Raw genomic sequence first — 19,669 nt, forward strand, 5'->3', positions numbered from 1 at the left:
TTCACTTGCGTCTGCCCCTGTGCTTAGTAAAGTGCCTGGCGCGTAGTAAGTGCTTAACAAATGCCACAGTCATTATTACTGCTATTACAACTCCGAACCAATCCTCTCTGAACACAGGGACTTCTCTGCTCGCCTCTTTAAGGCCTCACTCCTCCACCTTTAGTGTGGCTCAGTGGGAAGAGGCCGGGCTTGGGAGTCAGGGGTCATGGGTTCAAATCCTGACTCTGCCACTTGTCAGCTGTGTGTCTGTGGACAAGTCACTTCACTTCTCTGTGCCTCAATTACCTCATCTGTAAAATGGGGATTAACTGTGAGCCTCACATGGGACAACCTGATGACCCTGTATCTACCCCAGCGCTTAGAACAGTGCTCTGCACATAGTAAGTGCTTAACAAATACCAACATTATTATTATCTTTCCGTGGTTTGGGGGTTTCTATTACAACTCCAAACCAATCCCCTCTGAACACAGAGACTTCTCTGCTGGCCTATTTAAGGCCTCACTCATCCACCTTTCCGTGGTTTTGGAGGGGTTTTTCTGGGGGGTTTTCGATTTCTTTTCCTGCCTGCGACCTGCAAATTCTCCCCGTGGGCCCCGATCGCGTCCGGCGACAGTCCTCTGCTCTCCTCAGCCCCGGCCCACCCCCCACCCCCCGGAGGCGCTCAGTACAGAGTCCGACGGGCTGGCTGGCTTGCAGGGTGGGGGAACGTTCGACCTAAGGAAGCCTTCCCCGCGCGGGTGGGAGAGCCCGGGGCGAAAGAAATCAAACCAGCTGGGGCCGGGCCTCCTTTCCAGACCCCCTTCGGGGAGGCCGGGGGAGGGGCCGATCCGTTAACCCCTCCCTCCCCGGAGGGCTTGGGACCGGCTGGGCCTTTGGGGAGTGGGGGACACCCCCTCGTCTCCCTCCCTCCGCCCCTCTCGGGTGGACCACCGGCCCCCGGCCGGGTCCGGCCCCCGCCACTCAACAGGACCGGTCGTCTTCGCCCCGGGCGAGGGAGGGGAGGGACTCCGGGGTCCTCGGCGGGGCGGGGAGGGGGCGGAGCCGCAGTCGGAGGCCGAGCAGGGAGAAGCCCCGTCCTGCGGTCCGGCCGCAGACGGACAGAGAGCCCTCCCCCCCGGCCCGGACTGACCAGCGGGGCGACGGACAGGGGTGACCGGAGGGTGACCTCCCTCCCCAGGTGCGATCCCCCCCATCCCCGGGTCCGAGCGGTGTCCGGAGGGTGACCCCCGCCCCCCTCCTCCCCTCCCCCCCTCCCCCACTTCTGTCCCGGTGCGACCCCCGGGGTGTCCCCCTCCTCGTCCGGCCATGGCGAAGGACCAGCTGCGACCCCGCCTCTGTCAGATGATCAAGGGCGAGAACGGCTACGGTTTCCACCTGCACGGCGAGAAGGGCAAGAGTGGCCAGTTCATCCGCAGAGTGGAGCCCGGATCCCCCGCCGAGGCTGCGGCCTTGCGCCCCGGGGACCGCGTGGTCGAGGTCAACGGGGTCAACGTGGAGAAGGAGACCCATCACCAGGTGGGAAAGGGGCCGAGGCGGCTGGGGGGAGGGTCGTCCTGCTCCCGTCCCCCCGTCTCCCTCTCCCCCATCTCCACCGTCTCCATCCCACCACCTCATTCCCACCCGATCCTCCTGACTCCATACCCCGTTACCCCCGTCTTCCTCTCCCCCATCCCCCCGTCTCCATCCCCCCATCTCATTCCCACCTGATCTCCCTGTCTCCATCCCACCTGATCCTCCTGGCTCCATCCCACCCAATCCCCCGTCTCCATTCTACCCCCATTCCCCGTCTCCATCCCACCCAATCCCCCCGTCTCCATCATCCCTGTCTCCATCCCCCCATCTCCATCCCACCTGCTTCTCCTGTCTCCATCCCACCCGATCCCCATGACTCCATACCCCCTTCCCCCCGTCTCCATTCCCCATCTCATTCCCACCCGATCCCCCTGTCTCATTCCCACCCGATCCCCCTGTCTCCATCACACTCCCATCCCCCTATCTCCATCCCACTCCCATCCCCTCTGTCTCCATCCCCCTCATCCCCCCGTCTCCATTCCTACCTGTTTCCATCCTCCCTGTCTCCAACCCCACCATCTCCCCTATCTCCAACCCACCTCTCATCTCCCCTGCTTTCATCCCTCCTGTCTCCCACACCTTCCTGTCGACTAAGTGCGTTTCAGTCGGTGGACACCTCTGTCCGGGTGGGCTGTGAGGGCCCTGGTGGGAGGTCGAACGTACAAGCTTTAGCCTCCTTGGTGCAACCCAGGGGCCACCTGAAGGAGTCAGTGTGGGGACTCACGGAAGCTGTCCTGGTAGGCATGTGTTGTCAGAGGAAGGGAGATAATAATAATTATAGTATTTGTTAAGAGCTTACAATGTGCCAAGCTCTGTTCTAAACACTGATGTGGGTAGCAGCTTTTAGCCTCCCTCCATCCTCTTCTCCTGGGCCCATGGTTGGCAGAGCCCCTTCTAGGGCCCTTTAGTTCATAAAAATGGAAACTAACAATCACAGTTGTATTTGCTCAGTGCTTACACCCTGGGGTAGACACAAGAAAATCAGGTCGGACACCTGGGGTTCGCAGTCTGAGGTGGAGAGAGAAAGGGTATTTGATCTCCGTTTACAGAGGAGGAGATCGAGGCCCAGAGGAGTGAAGAGACTTGCCCAAGGTCACTCTGCAGGCAAGCGGCAGAGTCAGAATTAAAACCCGGGTCCTCTGACTCCCAGGCCCGGGCTCTTTCCGCTAGGCCGTGCTGCGACTGACCCTGACTCTCAGATGTGTTCTTGGACTGAAGGCTCCCCACGGTTGGGCAGAAAGTTCTTCCCCGTGTCTTTCCCATCTTCCGGGACCCCCCTTTTTTCTGGCCTCAGGGGAACCGAGTCAGCCTCAAGGCCTCAGACCAGGTGGACCAGACCCCAGCCCACTTGACCCTCTGTCTCAGTGACCACCCCGAATCCTGACCGGTCAACCCTAGGGGTTGGGGACTGGCTAAGTTTGCCTGACTGGGCATTTTCTCTGCCTCCACCTGCCGGACCCAAGACTGACCACTGGTCCTCTCTGGCCGCCCTGAGGCCAGGACCGAGTCCGACCGACACCCCCCGAGTCTGACCCCTCCGCTCCCGCCCCGTGGCCTATGCCGGAGGGTGCCGCTGGGCGAGTGGAGGGGAGCGTCCCCTGCCGCAGCCCGGGTTGGTGACGGCCACGGGGCCGGGAGGGTCTGGTTATCGTGGGGGGAGGCAGTCCCCGGCAGTGGAGGAGGGAAGCAGGCTGAGTGAAGACAGGAGCTTAGCACCTGCATGTCCAGAAAGCTAAGGAGGGTTGAGCCTTTCGGGCAGCCCCATGGGGACTATTGCTCCAGCAAGCGGAGGCACTTGCCTGTTCCCTCGGTTTCCCCGGAGAGTAGATCAGATGGCTAATTTTATTTACACTGTGCTGTTCCTAGTCAGGTGAGGAGAGCAGACTAGGCCATTGGGGACAGACATGGGGTCCCGACTCTGCCCAAGGTAACAAGATTTTCCCAACCCTGTGGCCACCCCCTCTTTCCCAACTCCCGGGGACTCCTCCGGCCATTCCTCCTCTGCCTCAGCACGTCCTAGCAGAAAGAGCCTAGGCCTGGGAATCAGAGGACCTGGGTTCTGCCACTTGGGCGCTGTGTGACCTGGGGCAAGTCACTTTGCTTCCCTATTTCTTCATTAGTAAAATGGGGATTCAATGCCTGTTCTCCCTCCTATTTAGACTCGGAGCCCCATGTATGACTTAGTGGCTAGAGCCTGGGCCTGCCAAGGTTTTAATCCTGACTCCGCCACTTGTCTGATGTGTGACCTGGGGCAAGTCACTTCACTTCTCTGGACCTCAGTTCTCTCAACTGTAAAATGAGGATTAAGACTGTGAGCCCCATGTGGGACAAGAGACTCTGTCCAACCCAATTACCGTGTGTCTACCCCAGTGCTTAGTATGTCTGGCATAGAACAAATATTATTATTATTATTATTGTTATAACCCCGCCTGAGCAGAGTACAGTCGGCCAGGAGTCGGAGACCCATTCTGGTCGCAGAAGTAAATCTGGGGCCAGTGGCAGGGGTCAGAGGGCCATATCCTGGGCTGGGGTCTGAGTGGTGCCTTCCCAGACTGGAGCCGAATCCCCAGGCAATCAACCAATCCATCGATCAGACCACCGATCCATGGCATCGACGGAGCACCTACTGCAAGCCGAGTACTGTGCCGAGCACTTGGGAGAGCTTTCCAGGGTTAAGACACAAGGTCCCTGGCCTCAAGGAACTTAGTCCTAGATCGGGCTGGGGAGTGTGTGGGGTGTAGAGGCAGCCCCTGGGAGAGGCTGGTGGGCGGCCTATCATCAGAAGGCAGTCCGCGGGGATCCCCTCTACCCTTGGGCCCCGGCAGAAGGCAGGAGCACGGAGGAGGAAGAGGAGGTGAGGGCAGGGAAGGTCAGGGCTGGGGAGGCTGTTGTACAGAAAACATAGATTTATTTGTGGAATTTATTAGCACACACACACAGCTGTGAGCTCATTATGGGCAGGGAATATGTCTGTTTGTTGTTGTGTTGTACTCTCCCAAGCACTTAGTACAGTGCTTTGCAAACAAAGCACTCAGTAAATACAGTTGAATGAAGGAACAGACACACACGCACACACACAATCTCTCTCCTCCCTCAGCAGAGCAGGCAGCGGGTGTTGGTTCTGATTCGAGGAGGCAGGACAGAGACCCTCTCCTCTTTCTCTGGAACCCCAGAGTCCTCCAGCAAGACCGCCTGTCTTCCTCAGATGGGTGAAGGTGTTTTGGAGGCACGGCACAGTCTTCTAGACTGTGAGCCCCTTGCGGGCAGGGATTGTCTCTGTTGCTAAATTGTACTTCCCAAGCGCCCAGTCCAGTGCTCTGCACACAGTAAGCGCTCAATAAATACGACTGAATGAGTGCATGGGAAGCAGCGAGTTTATCCTGTGAGCTTATTCTAGGCTGGTGTGGGTCAAGCCTGGGTGTTCAGGCCTGGTTCAATCCAGGCTGGCCAGGGAGTGCCACCCCCTTCCCACCCAACCTAATCCTGCAACCTCCTCCCCTCCTCCTTCCCTGCTCGGACCCTCTGTCCCCTCCTGTCCCCGCAGGAGCCTGGTGAGGCTCCAGGTAGCCGGTGGCTCTCACTCACAATGCTTTCTGTGTGCAAAGCACTGTCCGAAGCTATTGGGAGAGTATAACAGAACAGACATATTCCCTGCCCAGGAGTAACTTACCCACAGTGACGGCAGCCCCTCCGACTCTAGGCTGGAGTTAAAGGGGGCGGGAGAGGAGGAAGAGAGCGTGTTCAGACCAGATTCTGACAGGGAACTGGGCGGCGGAGCTGGAGGGCTGGGTGGTGGGCGACAGAATGGTTTGGAGATGAGGGGCGCGGAGCCTGATGGAGAAGAAGCGGCCCAGGGCGCGTCGGTGCCTGCCCGCTCCACTCGCCGTCACTCCCTCGGCAGTCTGAGCCCAGCCCCCAGCCTTGCTGTTTTCCCGAGACCTGACGACCCCCGAGCGGTGCTGGGAAGGCCCCAGATGGCGACTTTCGGACCCGTCACTTTGCTGAAGCCTGTCCCCCTCCCAACCCTCATCCCTCCTCCCACCCTGAAATCCCCACCACCTTTCTGCCCACCTGCTCGAGGGAGAAAAGTTGGTGTCTACCTGCACAGGGCAGTGGGGGCCTGATCTGGCAGTGTTGAAGAGCTGGGAAAGGAGGCAGAGAAGTTTAACCAAGGGGAAAAACGTCTAAAAATGCCAAGGAAAGGGTGGGGAGAAGGAGACAGAAAGAGAGTGTGTGTGTGGGGGGGTGAGATCTCTGTTCCCTGAGGGATGAGGATGAGGCTTGTCGTTGGCTGGTGAGGGGCTCAGGAAGTGTTAGGGTGAGAGGGGCAATCAGGCAACAAGGGATTGTGGGCAGTGTGGTCTAGCAGAAATAGCAACAGTCTGAGAGTCAGGAGACCCGAGTTCTAATCCCGCCTCTGCCTGGGCCTGCAGGGTGATCTTGGTCAAGTCACTTAAACTCTCTGGGCCTCAGTTTCTTCCTCTCTAAAATGGGTATAAGATCCCTCCTGTACCTCCTTGCCTCCTCTCTCAGCCAAGCTGAAGCTGCTGGACAAGGGGAGATGGGGACTGATGAAAATCCCTCACTGGCCCTCTGGCTGATTTCTCTTTCGTCCCATCTGCTGTCTGCTGACTGTGCCGATGAGTGCGGCTCAAGCTTCGAAGGTTAAAGCCCAGGGTCTTGCAGGTGTCTGAGCTGGATGCCCTCCTACCCCCCGCTGGTGGGGGGTGGGAAAGATGGAGCCCTTCCAGTAATGAAAGGGGCCCATTGCCGGAGTTTGGGTTGACCCTCGGAGTCGGAGGCCACGCGGAGCACCCCAAAGGGACAGTCCCTGCCTCGGAGCCCACATCTGCCGGCACCTCCGTTTCTCCTCCAGAAGTCCAGCCGGAAGAGGAAGACGCCCTGCTGGGTGGGCTTCCTGGAAGAGGTGGGATGCAGGGGGATGCCTGGGTCAGGAAGGGCGAGGCTGTTTGAGGGAACAGCATGGGAGCCGGGGCGGCGGGGCGGGGGGAACAATGCAGGCAGAGTGATGGGGGCGGGGAGGGGGCTGGGCTGGGTGCCAGAGAGGATGAGGGCCCATGGCCCACCCCAAGGAGGGCCCCAAGTAGAGGGCGGTGGCAGGGAGGAGAATGGTGTTTGAGGGAGGCCAGTGACGGGGAGACCGGCAGGAGAGGGGTTGGGTTGTGGGTTCGGGACCGACTTGGAGAGAGCTGGAAGGAGGAAGAGATGGATGGGGTTTGGGGGAGAGGAGGCTAGACACCACAGGTTGGGCTAGAAACCAGTCTGGCAAAGCAACACTCGCCCAGGCTGGGGTGCTGGGCTATGGGCTGGGAAATAATAATAACAATAATGATGGAATTTGGTAAGCGCTTACTATGTGCCAAGCACTGTTTTACGTGCTGGGGTAGTTATAGGGTAATCGGGTTGTCCCATGTGGGGCTCACAATTTTAATCCCCACTTTTCAGATGTGGTAGCGGATGCACAGAGAAGTGAAGTGACTTGGCCAAAGTCAAACAGCTGACAAGTGGTGGAGCCAGGATTAGAACCCGTGACCTCCGACTCCCAAGCCCAGGCTCTTTCCACTAAGCCACGTTGCTTCTACTATAATGGTACTTGTTAAGTGCTTACTATGTGCCAAGCACTGTTCTAAGCACTGGAGTAGATACAAGTTAATCAGGTTGGACACAGTCCCTGTCCCACGTGGGGTTCACACTCTTAATCCCCATTTTACAGATGCAGTAACTGAGGCCCAGAGAAGTGAAATGACTTGCCCACGGTCACCCAATGCTTGGCCTTATCTGCATGGCCGCATTAAAAGCAGAGTGGCTGAGTGGATAGAACATGGGCCTGGGAGTCAGAAGGACCTGGGTTCTAATCCCAGCTCTGCCACCTGTCTGCTTTGTGACCTTGGGCAAGTCGCTTAATCTCTGTGCCGCAGTTCCCTCATCTGTAAAATGGGGATTAAAAGTGTGAGCCTCAGGTGGGACAGGGACTGCGTCGAACCCAGTGAGTTTGTATCTTCCCCAGCGCTTAGAACAGTGCTTAACAATACCATAATTATTATTAAGGGATTCCCTCTCCACGCCATCAGCTCCTAGGTTAGCCATCGGATATACGGCGGGAGCCCCAGGGGCTGCCGACCTCGGGCTAAGGCCAGGCTGCCGGCAGGATGAGGGCAGGGGACTGCAGGGGGTTGGGGGGTGGACCTGGGGAGTTTTGGGAAGGCTCTGAGCCCACGGGAGCTCTCCCAAGTGCAGCGGCAAGGGATTGTGAAACAGCGTGGCGAAATGGCTAGAGCCCGGGCTTGAGAGTCAGAAGGTCATGGGTTCTAATCCTGAACCTCCACTTGTCCGCTGTGTGACTTTGGGCAAGTCACTTCATTTCTCTGGGCCTCAGTTACCACATCTGCAAAATGGGGGTTGAGACTGTGAATCCCTTAAAAATAATTAATGATAATTATGGTACTTGTTAAGCACCGTTCTAAGCAAATCAATCAGGTTTGACATGGTCCCTGTCCCACCTGAGGCTAGTCATTTTAATCCCCATTTTGGGCCTAGTTCAGTCCCGGCTGGTGGGGGACTGGGCCCTCCTTCCCCGTCCTCCCTTCCTGCTTTGACCTTCTGTCACTCCTCCCTCTCCAGAGAGGTGCGTGAGAGTACAGGTAGGCAGCTTCTGGCCCCCAGCCCGGGGCCCTCTCCCTCCGGCCCCCTCTACTTTTCTTCCCCCCGTCCATCCCTGCCCCCGTCCCGCCTCCCCTTGTCGTCCCTCCCCAACCCCGGCTGTCGGGCGAGGTTCCAGGCAGGCCGCCCGGCCTCTCGCCAGGCCCGTCGCTCGCCAGGCCCGCAGCGCCGGGCTGTGTCCCCCACGGCCCCCGCGGAGCTGGCGGCCGGGCCCAGGCCGGGGGCGGGGAACAAAGGCCGCGCTGTCAACACTGCGGGAGGGGCGGCCGGGGTTACGGGGAGGGGGCGGGCGGGGGGCGCCGGGGATCCACGCGACGTTCCGGGGCGTCCGGGTTGTGTGAAGCGGCCGGGCCTGCCGCGGGAGGGACGGAGGGAAGGCAGGCTACCACCACGGGGCAGAGCGGGCTGTTGACCACCCTTCCGGGCTGACCCTCGGCTCCCCCTGCCCAGGTGGTGCAGCGTATCAAGGCGGTGGAGGGCCAGGCCCGCCTGCTGGTCGTCGACCCCGAGACCGACACCTACCTGGACAGCCTCCGCCTCACCTGCACGTCCGACATGGCGCAGCGCGGCGGCGGCCCCCCGGGCACCGGACCAGGGCCCGGCCGAGGAGGAGGCGATGGTGACCTCAGCGAGGTCTGGAAGCCCCAGCCGGAGCCACCCGGGGGTCTCCGGAGACACTCGACCGGCCGGAGCTCCCAGTGCAGTCTCAAGGTAAGTGGGGAGAGGGGCTGGAGGAGAGCAGAGGGCTTGCCAGAGGGTACCAACAGGCCCCACGTCCTGCTGCGGGGAGGGGCGGCAGCCTCCCGCCGCCGTCCGTCCGTCCCCCCGAGGCCGGGCCCCGGCCGGGCAGGGCCGGCGCCTTCCTTGGCTAAGCTGACCAGGGCGGCCCACGTTTGCCACCTTCGAGATTGCAGAAGGACTCGGGGATGGGTCCTCCTGGGTCCCGGGGTGGGAGGATCCAGCTGGGCAGAGCCCTGGATCCAGGAGGGAAGAAGCCGGCGGGGTGAAGTGGGGAGGGGGAAGCCGAGGGAGCCCCCTCTCCCGAGCCCCCGTCTGGGGCACAGGCCGGGCCTGGCCGCAGAAGGGGAGAAGGACGGCCGGTCCCAGTGGTGGTCTACAGCCCGTCGCACGTTCTCCTTTCCTGCAGGCCGACCCCAGCCCGTCTGCCCCAGCCCGTCTGCTCCAGACCCCCGAAGGGATTGTCTGGCCAGAGCCCCCTCCCACCCACAGCCCCACTCCAGCTTCCTGGAAACCCCAGGTTTGAGGATCTGTCCCTCCTCGGACTTGGCATGCAGCCACTTCGGGAGTGGGCAGTGCCAGCAGCGCGACACCCGACAGGCAAATATTGACCTGCAGGTGGACGTGCCCAGCAGATGGAAGAGCAGAGGTGCGGGGGAGGGGAGATGCCATTTTTTCAGCCCACCCGCCCCCAGGACCTAAATTCTTCGGTAGGAGGATCCGAACCTAGCTCTCTGAGATTGACCTCGGGCAGGAAAGGCAGGGGCGAGGGGGCTGGCCTGGATGGGAGATGGCCTGGTGGAGAATGCGGCTCACCCTGCAGAAGCCAGTGGGGAAAATACTGAATTTCCTCACGTCTTCCAAAGTCTGCAGTGGAATTTTTCCCATCTGTGAACCAGGAGAGAGCGGGGAAAGTGTCTGAGGAGGACGGGGGGAGGGAGGAAGTTGGGGAGGGAATTGTGGGGGGCCCTTCACGGGGGCACTGAAGATGGGGTGGGAGAGAGGTCAGGGGGTCCATCCCCGCGCCCAGAGAGGTGACTGCATGGACTGGACTGTGTGTGTGTGAGTGTGTGTGTGGTGTATATATGTATATGTGGGGAGTGGGAGGGTGGGGGTGTGCTCCGGGGCGGGGTCATCCCTGAGAGCAAGTGGTAGGGGGGCATACATTCCCATTCCTTGGGACCCCTCCAAACCCCTCCCCTTGTGTGACTGCTGCCACTGGCTTTGTGCAGTCATGGGCGAAGGGATCTAACTGGGCACTCGAACCCAGCCCTCAAGGCCCTAAGGGTTGGAAGGGACTGGGAGGTCAATCTGTGCATCCCCCTGCCTCTGACCAGCTTGGCGCCTCGCTGGAGGCATGGGGTAAGGACGGGGGCTCTGAGCGTCGGGCCGGTAGCGGGCGTGATGAGAGTCCTTTGTGTGGTCCAAGATTTCCTGGAAGAAGGGTACGAAATCAGGGAAGCCCTGCTGGACTTGGATCTGGGGGAGTTTTCAGAATGTTCCTTTGACCCCTTCCCCTCCCCTCCGTTGATGCCGTGAGCTCCGCCACAGGGGGGTGGCGGGCATGTGGGTGGGTGGGGAGGCGTCAAAGACCGAGGACGGGCCCACTTGGTGGCTGAAGTCTTCCCGGTGGGGTGCCCACCTTTCGTTGTTGGCGGGTGGTGGGGGATGAGTCAGGGGTAACTGGGAGGAGGTAGGGGAGAGCCCTCCCCCTCCAAGGGCTTGGCATGATCCAAGGTGGTGATGGGGGAGAGGGAGGTAATGACTGCAGTTGATGAGAGGGAGACGTTTTCAGGGGAGTGGTCCCGGAAGGGATGTAGGTGGAGGGGGTGAGGCGGGGTGGTGCAGCGGAAGGGTGACTTTCCTGTGCCTCTCCAGGGTCGTGGGACACATCAGCAGAGTGGCCCGTAGTGTTGAGCGGGAGGGGGCTAGAAGTCTGGGGCCAGAGGAGGTCGACAGTGCGAGGAAGCTGAAGGTTTGGGGGTGGAGGGGCTGACAGTGTGGGGACGGAAGGAGCTGGCTGTGTTGGGGTGGGAGGGATCCAGACCCCCCATTCCCCCGGCCCAACCTCACACCCCTCCTCAGGCCCAGACCCCTGCCCGGCCCCTGGCCCCTGATTCTACCATCTAGTGGACAGGCTATAGGGGAAAGTTCTCTCCGCCCTCTCTCGCCCCCAGTGTCCCCCTTCCGTGCTCCCCCCGCCACAGCCTCGTCCCTTCTCCCGGGACTCTGGACTTAGCCGAGGGAAGGACGAAGCAGTTGAGAGTCCTGGGGTCTAGTGGTGGGGAAGTGCTCACCCCTGGGGCTGGTGACCCCCAAACTGGTGACCCTTGAGTTGACCCTAGCAGAGTTGCACTTCAGCGAGCAATGGGGCCTGTGACTCTCAGCCCCTGCTTTGCCCCCACTAAGGACACGATCCTCTCCCTGCCTCCAGATGCCCACCCTCAAAGGGGCAGTTTCTTTGGCCTGTGATAGCCCATCCCTGAACACTGGAGAAGCAGCATGGCTCAGTGGAAAGAGCATGGGCTTTGGAGTCAGGGCTCATGAGTTCGAATCCCAGCTCTGCCACTTGTTGGCTGTGGGACTGTGGGCAAGTCACTTAACTTCTCTGTGCCTCAGTTCCCTCATCTGTAAAAAATGGGGATTAAGACTGTGAGCCCCACGTGGGACAACCTGATTCCCCTATGTCTACCCCAGCGCTTAGAACAGTGCCCGGCACATAGTAAGCACTTAACAAATACCAACATTATTATTAACACTCCTCCCCCACCCGAATTTCTCTCTCCCTCTCTCCTTGTCTCCCTCCTCTCTCTCTCTCTTCAATTCCTTCCTCCTCCTTCCCTTCCCAGACCCAGAGCTCTTCTTCCTTAGGGTCAGCTCCCTTATCCCCACCTAGCCCATCTCCTAGGTAAACCAGCAGCCCTTGGGGGTGTCCCAGACCCCTCTCTAATCCCACCCTCATGTTCTTGAGGTCAGGGCCTAGCTCTCTGCAGCGTCTGCTGGGTGAAGCAATAGTAGGAGTCCTGGTATTTCCCAAGTGCCTGCTGGGGCTGAGCTCTGTGTTAAGCACTGGGCTGGGGGCAGTCTGTGTATTGTGTTGGACTCTCCCAAGTGCTCAGTACAGTGCTCTGCACACAGTAAGTGCTCTGTAAATGTGATTAGCTGACTGAGCGCCTGGCTGGGGATAGGGTAGGGGACTGCAGCTCCATCCCAAAGGTGTCCGGTCTCGCCTCGTGGCCATGGCAGGGGCAGGTGAGTCAGACGGGGACCAGCGAAGGCTGGCAGGGCCCCGGAGAATTGTGCCCCCTCCACCCCCACTCCGGGGGTGGGCTCTGGCATCCCCAGAGCCCGGCCCCAGGAGTCAGAAGGACCTGGGTTCTAATTCTGGCTCCGTGAGCCCGTCATTGGGCAGAGATTGTCTCTGTTGCCAAATTGTCCATTCCAAGCGCTTAGTACAGTGCTGTGCACATAGTAAGCACTCAATAATACTGAATGAATGAATTCCAACATCATTATTATTATTAAGTGCTCACAATAACTGGGACCGAGGGACCGACAGGCAAAGAAGGATGTGGAAGATGGGGTTGGCGGGTGTCCTGGGGAAGAGGGGAAGGCTGAGGGATGGAGGGGGAGATTGGAGGGGGAGACCCCTCTCCTCTCCACCCTCCGTTGACCCCGGTGGCTATTGTCCAGCCCCGGGGAATGCCCCACCCCTCCCCCCAGCCCAGAAAGCCCAGTGGCGGCGCCAGCCTCAGCTTCCGCCCATTCATGCCTCGGCAGGGAACACTGGCCGCCACGCCCGGCCCCGCTTCTTGACCGCGAGGGTGGGGGTCCTGGGACGGCCCCTCCGTCCCCCCCGTAACAAGCCCAGAGACCCCTCCCCGCAGTCCTGATGCTCCTGGTAAAGGGAGGGTCTGCACCCCTCTCCCCACTCCAGTGGGCTAGCAGCAGCCACCACTACCAGGTAAACGATGGGTGTGCTGCCCCTCATGCGGCCAGTTGTCCGGTGGCTTGGGACCCAGGTGTCCTGGGCCTCCCCTTCCTGCGGAAAACTCCATCCGGGGGGAAGGGGGAGAGGGGTGGCGGAGTCCAGCGGTTAGGGCAGGAGGGGCGGGGGGAACCCCCTGGAGCGGCCGGGGGCCACCAGGCTATTTCTGACCCACCTCAGGAAGCGTCTCCAGGGGTGGCGTCCCAGGCCACAGGAGGGGCTTCCTGTCAGGGTATTTTTAGTGAGGTACAAAGCAGGGTGGGAAGGGTGGGGTGGCGAGCAACGGGCAGGAGCCTGGAGTCCCTGCCCCTTCCCCTGCCCCTCAGGATGGGCGGGGGGGTGTGTATGTTTGTGTGGGGCAGCGGTCAGCTTGAGGGAATCCGCAGTGTGGTCCAGTGGATAGAGCCCGGGCCCGGGACTCAGGAGGACCTGGATTCTAATCCCGGCTCCGTCACATATCTGCTGCTGTGTGACCTTGGGAAAGTCACTTCACTTCTCTGGGCCTCAATTCCTTCATCTGTAAAATGGGGATTAAGGGTATGAACCCTACGTGGGACAGGGACTGTGTCCAACCTGATGAACTCGTATCGACTCCTGTGCTTGCAACAGTGCTTGGTACATAGTAAGCGCTTAATTGTTATTATTATTATTATTACCACCCCCACAACCAACATGCCTCCAGAACACTGTACTGAGCACTTCTTGGGAGAGGACCCTGGAAGCAAGGCGCCTCGCCTGCCCTCCAGGAGCTTGTAGTCTCCTGGGGTGGGCAGCGGGCAGGAATTCTTGATAAAGAGTGGGAGCAGGAGGGAGCGTAGAGAGAGGCCAGGTGGTGTCACCAACTGATGGCATTTGTTAAGCGCTTACTATGTGCAGGCCCTGTACTATTCGCTGGGCTAGATATAAGGTTATTAGGTTGGACACAGTCCCTGTCCCACTTGAGGTTCACAGCTTTAATCCCCATTTTACAGATGAGGGAACTAAGGTACAGAGAAATTAAGCGACTTGCCCAAGGTCACACAGCAGGCAAGTGGTAGAACTGAGATTAGAACCCAGGCCCTTCTGGCTCCCAGGCCCCTGCTCTATCCAGTGGGTCCAGAGGCAATAGGTGACCACCCGGGTAAACAGACCTGGGCACAAAGATGCCAAGGTGGACTATAGACTGGAGTGAAATTCATTCATTCAATCTTATTTATTGAGTGCTTACTGTGTTCAGAGCATTCTACCAAGCGCTTGGGAGAGTACAATGCAACAGTAAGCGGGGAAGTCTTCCTGGAGGAGGTGGGGTTTCAGGAGGGCTTGAAGGGGACCGGGGGAGCTGTGGTCTGGCCGATTTGGAGGGCGGAGGGAGTTCTGGGTCCGGGTTTCATTAGAGAGATATTTTGTCTCTGTCGTTTTGATCGGGGTCGATGCCCAGAGGTCAGCTGCCGAAAGGGCTCAGGCCGTGGGCTCCTGGGGGAGGGTACAGTCGGGATCTGGAATGGTGGACGGAACCCAAGCAAGAGTGGACTGGCTGCCCAGGGAGAGACTAAGGAAGGCAGAGTGTAGCAAGGGAGCTTCGGCCTCTCTGATTCTGGGGGTCGGGTTGAGCTGCTGCCCTGCCCAAAGAGCCACCGGCATGCCCACCCCCTGGAGACCCTCACCCCCTGCACCTCCATGCCGTTGGCACTTTCTCGGTCAATTGGTTTCTCCCTCCTGAGGGCTGAGCACTGTGTGAAGCGCTTAGGAGAGCTCACAGGGCTGGGAGTCAGAATGACCTGGGTTCTAATCCCAGCTCTGCCTCTTGGCTGCTGGGTGACCTCGGGCAAGTGACATCATTTCTCCGGGCCTCAGTGACCCCATCTGTAAAATGGGGATTGAGACCGTGAGCCCCATGTGGGGCAGGGATGGATTAACTTGTACCTACCCCAGTGCTTAGAACAGCTTTGGTCCATAGTAAGCACTTAACAAGTACCTTAATTATTGTCATCAACAAAGCACCCTGCCCTCAAAGAGCTCCTTTGTTTTGAACTTTCCCAAGTTCTCAGCACAGTGGGTGCTCAGTAAATAATGTGCTATCTGTTAAGTGCTTTCTATATGCTAATCGCTGTACTAAGCACTGGGGTAGGTACAAGATCATCATGCCCCCAGGTGGGGCTCACAGTTTAAGTAGGAAGGAGAACAGGTATTGAGTCTCCATGTGGTAGATGAGGCAATTGAGTCCCAGAGAAATGAAGTGACTTGCCCAAGGTAATGCAGCAGATGTGTGGCAGAGCCAGAATTAGAACCCGGATCCTCTCCCTCCCAGGGCTGTGCTCTCTCCACAAGGCCAGTGCTGCATCTCACTAGCACCTGCTGCTCTGCCCAAACCGTCCCAAGCGCTCAGCACAGTGCACCACACCCAGTGGGAGCTCAATAAATGCCGTTACTGCTATCCGTCCCTCCTCGGCTCCTCCGCCTCCCATCTAACCCGGCAGTCGGACCCCGGCGTTCGGCAAATTGTGTGAAAACGAGGCAGAACAAGAATCAGAGAACAGAGTGACCCTGACGGGATAAGAATTTTCCAGATGCAACAAGATTGACTATACGGTTAATAATTATTATTATGGTGGTATTTGTTAAGCACTTACTATGTGCCAAGGACTGTTCTAAGCTCTTGTGTAGAGACAAGTCGATCAGGTAGGACACAGTTCCTGTCCCACATGGGGCTCCCACTCTTAACCCCCACTTTACAGCGTGGTGTAGTGGATATAGCACAGACCTAGGAATCAGAAGGTCGTAGGTTCTAATCCCGGCTCTGCCACCTGTCTGCTGTGTGACCTTGGGTAAGTCACTCCGCTTCTCTGTGCCTCGGTTACCTCGTCTGTAAAATGGGGATGGAGACCGTGAGCCCCACGTGGACAGGGATTGTGTCCAACTTGATTTGCTTGCACCCACCCCAGTGCTTAGTATAGTGCCCGGCACATAGTAAGCGCTTTGGGAATACCATCATTCTTTCAAGGTAACTGAGGCCCAGAGAATAATAGTAGTAACTGCATTTGTGAAGTGCTTATTGTGTGCCAGGCACTGCTCTAAATGCTGGGGTAGATCCAAGATAATCGGGCTGGACACGGCTCCTGTCCCACACGGGGCTCACAGTCTAAATCCCCATTTTACAGATGAGGGAACTGAGGCCCAGAGAAGTGAAGTGACTTGCCTGAGGTTGCACAGCAGGCAAGTGGTGGAGCGGGGATTAGAACCCAGGTCCTTCTGACTACCAGGCCTATGCTGTATCCACTGAGCCCCGCTGCTTCTCCAGAGCTGTGTATTGGAGGGGCCGGGTCTCTGGAGGATGGGGGGAGAGCTGTGTGGTCTGGCCGACTGGGGCGGGAGAAATGCGAGCTGAGGGGGGCGGGGGGCCGGTGTCAGCTGACCCTCCTGCTGGGGGGCTGCCCAGTGGAGTCGAGGAGGGCTGGGAAGGGGTCAGCACGCCGGCCGGGCCCACGGCGCCAGGTTCCCAGGCCGAGAGGGGCCGGCTAATTAATTCCAGCCGCCTTATCGGAGGGGGGTGGCGCTTAGCTCCTCACCGAGCCCCCCTCGGACCCCCCGCTCTGCCCCAGCTCCGCCCCCACCCCAGCCTGCTGAAGCTGCAGGCCCTTTCCCAGCACACAGCTGTGTTTTCCAAGGCCTCCCCCTCCCCTCCCCCCCGCCGCGTCCCCCGGGCCCCCATCCCCTTCGCCGCCCCCCTCCCCGGCTCCCCCTCTCCCCCTCTGGCCCACAGAGCCTTCCCTCCGCTTGGAGCATCTCAGGAATTTCCAGGGAGAAGGAAAGACAACAAACAAGGCCCTGCATTTCCAAACAGCTGGCCGGGGCGGGCGGGCGGATACCAACTCTATTCCCTTGGACTCTCCCAAGCGCTTAGTACGGTACCCGGCACAGAGCGAAGCGCTCCCTAAATACCACCGATGACTTGATCGGATATGGGGGGGGGGGAGAGAGCCCCCAGCCCAGACCCCACCGCCCGCAGTCTGGGACTCCGACCCCCGGGCAGAGGACCCCAGAGATGGGGAGGGCACCTGTGGGGCCAAAATCTTGGCTGGGGGTGGGCTGCGGCCGGGGCCTGGCTAGTGACCACGGTCCCCGGGCCCCAGCTCACGGGCTGGCCGCTGGCCTGGCCTGGCCGGTGGTCAGGGTCCGTCCGAGCCCCGGGGGGAGGGGATACATGGGCAGCCCCATCCCCAGCTTTTCCACCGGCCGGTTCTCCCCAGTGGGGCAGTGTGCCAAGCCAGACCGGGCATGGTGGCAGTTAGCCCGGCTAGCACCAGTTGCCACTGGATTTGCGTATTATTAATTGATTAATAATAATAATAATGGCATTTATTAAGTGCTTACTATTTGCCAAGCACTGTCTAAGCACTGGGGTAGATACGAGGCGGTCGGGTTGGACACAGTCCTTGTCGCACTGGGGTCTCACAGTGGTAATCCCCATTTGACAGATGAAGGAACCGCGGCCCAGAGAAGTGAAATGACTTGCCCAAGTTCACGCAGCAGAGAAGTGGCGGAACGAGGATGAGAACCCAGGTCCTTCTGACTCCCAGACCCGGGTTCTACCCCCTAGACCACGTCGCTTCGGAGCAGCTTCCTCTCTCCCTCCTTTTCTCCCTCCGTCCCAGCCCGCTCCCCCAGTGGGTTGTGGAGACTGGACGGCCCCTTTTCCCCTCTCCCCAACACTGGGGGATGACACTGATTGATGTTCAGCTCAGCAGGGACCCACTGCTCCCATGACCTCTGACCTCCCGAGGAGGACCGGAATGACCCACTCCGCCCCCCATGTCTGGCCTAGCGCTATTCCTTCCTAGAAAGGTGGGGCTAGCATCCCCGGCTGCCGGGTCCCATCCTTCTCAGTAGGGAGAGGAGGGGGCAGGAGGAAGAGGAGGAGGAGGAGAGCCTGAGCCAGGGTGATCACAACCATAGCCCCCACACAGGGCTGCAAGCCAAGGGTCCTGGGTGAAAATCCCAGCTGTTCCCCTGCTTCGCTGTGTGACCTCAGGAAAGCCCCCCCACCCCCCAACCTCTCTGGGCCTCCGTTTGTCCAGCTGGATCCTGGGGGTGGCAGCCCCGTCCTTGTAGCTCTATCCGGGCCCAGGACGTGGGAAGGAGAAAGTGTGTGAGTGCTCAGGTTTTCCTCTGGAGAAAGGCAGGCCAGGAGAGAAGATGGGGGACTGGGGGGCGGGGGGGCAGGTCGGGAGAGAAGCCGGGAGTCGAGGGGGTGGGGTCAGGGCCGGGACGGAGCGGGAGGCCGAGACGGATGGATGGACAGCCTGATTGAGGGAGGGAAGAGGATTTAATGGAGAAGGGTAGGAGGTTTGGGCTGGTGGGGGAGGAGGCTAGGAGGCTGGTGGAAATGCAGTGAAAAGTCACGCTGTCTGTGTTCTGGCAAATAACGCAGCAGAAAATTCCTTTCTGTATGCGATTTCCTCCCTCTCTCCCTCCAATCCTCCATTCATCTTTCCCTCCCTTCCCTCCCCTCTTTCAGGGCGGGGACTGTGTCTTCTAATCCTGGCTCTGCCACTTGTCTACTTTGTGACTTTGGGCAAGTCACTTCACTTCTCTGGGCCTCAGTTCCCTCAATTTGTAAAATGGGGACTGAGACTGTGAGCCCCACGTGGGACAGGAGCTGTGTCCAACCCGATTATCTTGTATCTGTGCCAGCGCTTAGAGCAGTGTCCGGCACATAGTGAGCGCTTAACAAATATCACAATTATTATTATTATTGTTATCATTCTGGTTGGAGGCAGGGGGAGGATTTCGGGAGGGGTGCTCTCCCTCCCTCGGCCCCAAAGTTTCCAGGAGAGAAACTTCTAAGCTCGTTGTGGGCAGGGAATATATCTGTTTATTGTTGCATTGTCCTCTCCCTAGCACTTAGTACAGTGCTCTGCACACAGTAAATGCTCAAAAAATAAGATGGACCAAATGAATGCAAGGTTTGGGCGTCCAGGGCCCAGGACAATGGGAAGAGAGAGGGAAGCGGGGAGTCCGGCTAGCGTTAATAAGCGAACCCAGGACCGCCAGCTCTTCGGCCTGGTATTCCCTGGAGAGTGGACCACCGTGGAGAAGGAGTCCACAAGCCCCCCACCTCCCTTCTTCCCCAGTGAGGCCCCCTCCCAGCCCCGCAGCAGATTGTCCTGCCTCAAGTTCGCCCAGCTGGGCTGCATCTCCTGTTCTTCCCAGCCCCTCAGGGAGGGGAAAGGGCGGAGGCTGCCCAGCAGGAAGGATGCCCCTCACCTCATGGTGTTCGCTTATCGGGGTCTTATGCATGCTGCAGCCAGAGTGAGGGGTTGGGGGAGCGTCGCGGGTAGGGCAGCGGTGGTGGTGGTGATGTCGGGGGAGCGTGAGGGTGTCGGGCATCGGGTGAGGGGCTGGCCGGGCCTTCTGTCCACGCGAGGGGTGGGGGTCAGGGGGTGGACTCTGTCTTCCATGGCTCTGCTGCTGAGGGAGAAGCCAGGTTGGCACTTGCCACTCCCTGACCATCTGGGCAGTTGGCAGTAGCAGTAGAATTGGCGAGGCCGATAGAGCCAGGGCCTGGGAGTCAGAATGTCATGGGTTCTAATACAGGCTCCGCCACTTGTCTGCTACATGACCGTGGGCAAGTCACTTCACTTCTCTGGTTCCCTCATCTGTAAAATGGGGTTCGAGGCTGTGAGCCCCACATGGGACAGGGATTGGGTCCG

General features: G+C 59.4%; 1 protein-coding gene across 1 annotated transcript in view; it reads left to right on the forward strand.

The window, feature by feature from the left end:
- The first annotated feature begins 1,025 nt into the window (after positions 1 to 1,025).
- Positions 1,026 to 19,669, forward strand: part of SLC9A3R2 (SLC9A3 regulator 2) — a 41,710-nt gene continuing 23,066 nt past the window's right edge. The window contains exons 1-2 of the mRNA XM_029049090.2: positions 1,026 to 1,516; positions 8,705 to 8,965. Of these exons, the coding sequence (XP_028904923.1) occupies positions 1,307 to 1,516; positions 8,705 to 8,965 (471 nt within the window). The 5' untranslated portion in view covers positions 1,026 to 1,306. The remainder of the gene's footprint in view (positions 1,517 to 8,704; positions 8,966 to 19,669) is intronic.

Source organism: Ornithorhynchus anatinus, chromosome 21, assembly GCF_004115215.2.
Source record: "Ornithorhynchus anatinus isolate Pmale09 chromosome 21, mOrnAna1.pri.v4, whole genome shotgun sequence".
NCBI classification, from domain to species: Eukaryota; Metazoa; Chordata; class Mammalia; order Monotremata; family Ornithorhynchidae; genus Ornithorhynchus; species Ornithorhynchus anatinus.